The 5,286-nt window shown below is 46.5% G+C and overlaps 1 protein-coding gene across 1 annotated transcript in view; it reads left to right on the top strand.

Moving 5' to 3' along the window:
• nectin3b (nectin cell adhesion molecule 3b) overlaps window positions 1-3,217 on the top strand; it is a 101,553-nt gene extending 98,336 nt beyond the window's left edge. The window contains 2 exon segments of the mRNA XM_048238204.1: window positions 354-678; window positions 732-3,217. Coding sequence (XP_048094161.1) covers window positions 354-678; window positions 732-1,098 — 692 coding nt within the window. The 3' untranslated portion in view covers window positions 1,099-3,217.
• The last annotated feature ends 2,069 nt before the right edge of the window (window positions 3,218-5,286 follow it).

Genomic DNA, 5,286 nt, shown 5'->3' with positions numbered 1-5,286 from the left:
ACCACTAACCCTCATTAGTTTAATATGTTAGTTTGTTAACAGTTGTTCCTTTCTGTTTTGTTTTTGTGTGTGTGTGTGTGTGTGTACTCTATGTATGGAATGATGGATGGATGTGAACCTGGCTAGAACTGTTGGACTTAGCTGCTTTTGACAATCATGTAAAACTAGTTCCCTCTTAGCAATGTGCCGTAGCTGTCATTGACATTCTCTACTTTTCTGTCTGTTTGTCCATCCCTGCTTTCTTCCCCTCTCTTTGTCCCTCCCTCTCTCCATCCCTGCTTCCTTCCTCCTCTCTTTGTCCCTCCCTCCCTCCCTCTCTCCATCCCTGCTTCCTTCCTCCTCTTCTCCATTAGATCCCCCCACGACCACCATGTTCCCCACCATCTATGTTCCCGTCCTAAAGTCCAGCAACCACACTACCGCGCCCGGTAACCGGCAGCGGGCGGTGTTTACGTCCCCGACCCTGGCGCCGCTGCGGCCGGGCAGCCTGGGCAGCATGGTGGGCGGAGCGGTCGGAGGTGCGCTCTTCCTGCTGCTGCTGCTGGTGCTGGCCGGGCTCTACTATCAGAGGCAGCGCAGCACCTTCCGCGGAGACTACTACACCAAGCAGGGCCTGGGGCCCTCGGACATGCAGAAGGCCCCTCCTCCTGCCCACGAGCTGCGCCAGCTCTACGGCGCGTGGCGGGCAGCGGCCTGGGCGTCAGGGAATCGACAGGGACATCTCGCGACAGAGGTGACCCCGGCGTTTGGCTTTGCCGGGACAAGGACCGGGAGGAGTGGGGCGACTACGATAGAGAGCGTGCCCCCAACGGCCGAAGCAGCAGGGCGCTGAGGGCAGAGTTGACCGGGGATTGCCATGACTACCCTGATCACCACAACTACCAGAACCATTACAATCACCATAACCACCATCACCCTGGCCACTATCAGAACTACCATGACGACCAGCGGAACCACCATCACCCCGGGCCTCGTAGGTACCCTCCTCCGTCGATGGTGACCAACGGAACCTCGTATTTCCCTGACGAGGTCTACGACAACGAGTATGTGTCGCACACGGACGGCTCCATGATCTCACGGCGCGAGTGGTATGTCTGACTGCATCAGAGGAGTCGGACAGCCGTCACTAAATGATCACACAACATAGAAGCCACCTTTTGGGTGAAGCTATTGCACTTTTTTGTTCAGTTTCTCTAGGTCTGCCTTCACTAAGAGACGTTTAGACATGGACGTGTTTCCTTCACTCAGCTCTTCTAGGGATGTAACGGAGCATGTGCAGACGTGGTGTTTAGTCTAGAGACCTCAGCGCTGAGGATCTGAATCTATTACTGGCTAGAATGTATGTATGTGTGTCTGTGTTCTTTTCTTGGTCACCTGCACAGAAGAGTTTTTGTGTTTCTCGCTTCTTTGTTTTTGGTTTTTGTGCTCGTAGACTTTCAGAAGGCTTTTTTTTTTTTTGGTCCACAGATTCTCTGTCCGTGAGCCTTCACTCTCCCTACCCAGAGAGACATTCCGAGCTCCACTCTGCCTTTGAGCACAGTCGCCACACAACCCTCTTCATTATCAAGTGAAAGCCCTGGGCCTGAGGAATGCTGGAGGGCTCCTGTCAGCACCTTACTGCGTGCTTTGTCCTGATGCCAGACCGGTCACTTTGGATCAGAGTTGCCATTGTGTCCCCTCTGAGGCTCCGTAATGGTGGCCTCTGGCACTCTGTCTTAAGAGCATGTGCTGTGGCCACTAGCGACGGAAGAAAGGACATTAGCAGGACACAGGAGTTTAGCTTGTTTGGTTGTTGTTTTTGTTTATTTGTGGTGGTGTTGGGCAGAGCAATTTAAAGGCTATTTAAAAAGGAACAGATATGTTTTGTCATAGACATTCCCATTATGTTTCCCATACAAAGAGAATCTGGAGGAACCCCCTCGTACACTTGATAACTGAACGCATAAACTGTTGAAGTGCTGATCTGTCAGTCAGCTCTGGTATGCAATGGTCATGTTGTGTTTGCACTTCTCGTGTTGGAAGAAGTAGTTTACATTGTTAGTCTGGACCACAGGCAGACTTACTCTCCTCCGACGGGATCTGTGAACTGTGCTAGAATTGATCACCACTTTTGTTTGTGCCTTTTTGTCTTGCGTTTCTACGTGTAGCAGAACAAACTCGTTTATATATCTGTGTGTCTGTTTCAGGGGATGTAAGTGTGTGTGTGTGTGTGTGTGTGTGTGTGTGTGTGTAGGCAGGCATGCAGGCTAGTGCCCTTGTCTTTGGTGCTAACCTTCGCGGTATTATGGTGTCAAATGTGTAAAGGTAACTTGCCAGTGCAATAACTTTTATTTATTTTGATTTCTTAGCCAAATTATGTTTCACAGATGACATTACTGTGATTAATTTTTTGTTTTGTTTTTTTATTTCCAAATCATCTTCTGGGTTGAAAATATGAGAACATAATCTTGAAACATTTGATGGAATCTTGTTTGGGAAGCAGAGTGCCTTCTCCCCTTGATCATGACCTGGACGTGTGTGCAGTCTCCAGATCAAAACCAACTCTGTCCCAGGACTTTTCTCTTCTGCTTTTAGTCTCAGACTGCAATCCTGCTCTCTGATCTCTAGTTCAGACTGCAGTCCTGCTCTCTGATCTCTAGTTCAGACTGCAGTCCTGCTCTCTGATCGCTAGTTCAGACTGAATTCTGGGATTGACTTCAGCTTGTTTATGTTTGTTTATGTTTGCTTGACATTTAGCATGACATTTGTGACACCAGAGTTACAAAACAAACAAAAACAAATACCACAAGTAACTTGAGGAATTGTAATAATAATAATAATAATAATAAATAATAATAAAAAAATAAAAAAAAACGTAGAACTGCCAGTGGATGTATGGGCGGTGGGACTGGACTGAGGACTTAGAGGCGGACTGGCTTTAAGCAGCGACCTTCACAGTATCTTGTTTGTTTGTTTCTTTCTTTGGATGTATGTTTGTTTTTCTAAAAGGCAAATGAGCCTGAGAATTGATATGACACATGACAGATCCACTTCACCTGAGCGCCCAGGTGCTTCACCTCACCTGAGCGTCCAGGTGCTCCACCTCACCTGAGGGTCCAGGTGCTTGTCCAGCTCCGCCTCCTGGCCTCTGCAGTTGCAGACCCGCTCTAGAGCAGAGAAATCACAAGACAGTATGATGCTGTATGAATGAGCTACATTTGTTTGAATAAAGCACCTTTTGGAATCGTCTCTCTACTGTGTTTAATGTGGTGAAGATGGAAGTGTGTGTGTGTGTGTGTGTAGAAGAGGCAAGATTAGATGTGTGTGTGGTTGTGGGATGGTTCTGTTTCACAGACACGTGCTCTCTGATGTGTGTGTGTGTGTGTGTGTGTGTGTGTGTGTGTTTCTCACTGACTACTTCTTTGCAGGATGCCGCTTCCTCTGCTCTTCCCGTATCACAGAGCGCCACTCTCTCCTGGACTCTGGAGCGCTGTTGTTGAGTGATTAGACTTAGAGTTGTCACTTGTATTTAACTCAACAGTCTCCGCAGGAATCTCCACCAATGGTTTAGACTGTTGACATATTTTATTATGTGGAATAGTCGTATTAGTTCTGTTAATGGCTGTTTTGCTGATTTTGTTTTGTTTTGTTGTATTTCTTTTTATACATCTTGCACTTCCTATTCCTTGGCCCATAACATACATGTTTCCTCTGTTCCGTGGGGGCGGGGCTACTATAGTAAAAGTATGTGTGTGGGGGCGGGGCTACTATAGTAAAAGTACGTAACTGGGGGGCGGGGCTACTATAGTAAAAGTGTGTGGGGGCGTGCGTGGGGGCGGGGCTACTACAGTAAAACTGATCTGCTGCTCTGAAGCCCCGCCCCCACCCCAGGCCATTCCCAGCATCCCCATGGCAACAGACTCTTCTCAGGCGGTTGACTGGGCCGCCTTTTCCCCCAACACTGATATCTGCACACACACACACACGCTCTCTCTCACGCTCGGTCTCACTTGCTCACACACACACACACACACACACACACACACACACACACACATGCCACACATTGTGTCTTTCTCCCCTCTCTCTCTCTATCTCTCTCACGCTTTCTCCCCATATTCTCTTCTCTTCTTCTCCATATTCTCTTCTTCTCTCCATATTCTCTTCTTCTCTCCATATTCTCTTCTCTTCTCTTCTCTCCATATTCTCTTCTTCTCTCCATATTCTCTTCTCTTCTCTTCTCCATATTCTCTTCTCTTCTCTTCTCCATATTCTCTTCTCCATATTCTCTTCTCTTCTCCATATTCTCTTCTCTTCTCTTCTCCATATTCTCTTCTCTTCTCTTCTCCATATTCTCTTCTCCATATTCTCTTCTCTTCTCTTCTCCATATTCTCTTCTCTTCTCTTCTCCATATTCTCTTCTCCATATTCTCTTCTCTTCTCTTCTCCATGTTCTCTTCTCTTCTCCATATTCTCTTCTCTTCTCCATATTCTCTTCTCTTCTCTTCTCCATATTCTCTTCTCTTCTCCATATTCTCTTCTCTTCTCTTCTCCATATTCTCTTCTCTTCTTCTCCATATTCTCTTCTCCATATTCTCTTCTCTTCTCCATATTCTCTTCTCTTCTCCATATTCTCTTCTCTTCTCTTCTCCATATTCTCTTCTCTTCTCCATGTTCTCTTCTCTTCTCCATATTCTCTTCTCTTCTCCATATTCTCTTCTCTTCTCTTCTCCATATTCTCTTCTCTTCTCTTCTCCATATTCTCTTCTCTTCTCCATATTCTCTTCTCCATATTCTCTTCTCTTCTCCATATTCTCTTCTCCATATTCTCTTCTCTTCTCCATATTCTCTTCTCCATATTCTCTTCTCTTCTCCATATTCTCTTCTCTTCTCCATATTCTCTTCTTCTCTCCATATTCTCTTCCATATTTTTCTCATTGGTCTCTCTTTGCTCCATTGCCGTCATTTTATTATTTTTTTGTCCTCTCTCTCTCTCTCTCTCTCGTTGTTTGAAAACGAATAGTTATGTGGATGAGCCGTCAGAATAGGTCAGAGAAGATGTGGGAATGTGGTGACCTCTGTATGTGTGTGTCACTCCCCCATTTTGAACTGCTCAGGTATTAAATGAGCTCATCAGCACGACTGATGCATCATTACAGCTGTGTGTGTGTGTGTGTGTGTGTCACTCCCCCTCATCAGCACGACTGATGCATCATTACAGCTGTGGGACACTCTCCTCATTCCCCACTCTGAACTTATCTGGTATTTTGACACGAGAGCAAGTGTGTGTGTGTGTGTGTGTGACAG

Source organism: Alosa alosa, chromosome 2 (genome assembly GCF_017589495.1).
Source record: "Alosa alosa isolate M-15738 ecotype Scorff River chromosome 2, AALO_Geno_1.1, whole genome shotgun sequence".
Classification (NCBI taxonomy): Eukaryota; Metazoa; Chordata; class Actinopteri; order Clupeiformes; family Clupeidae; genus Alosa; species Alosa alosa.
This window is presented reverse-complemented; position numbering and strand designations above follow the sequence as displayed.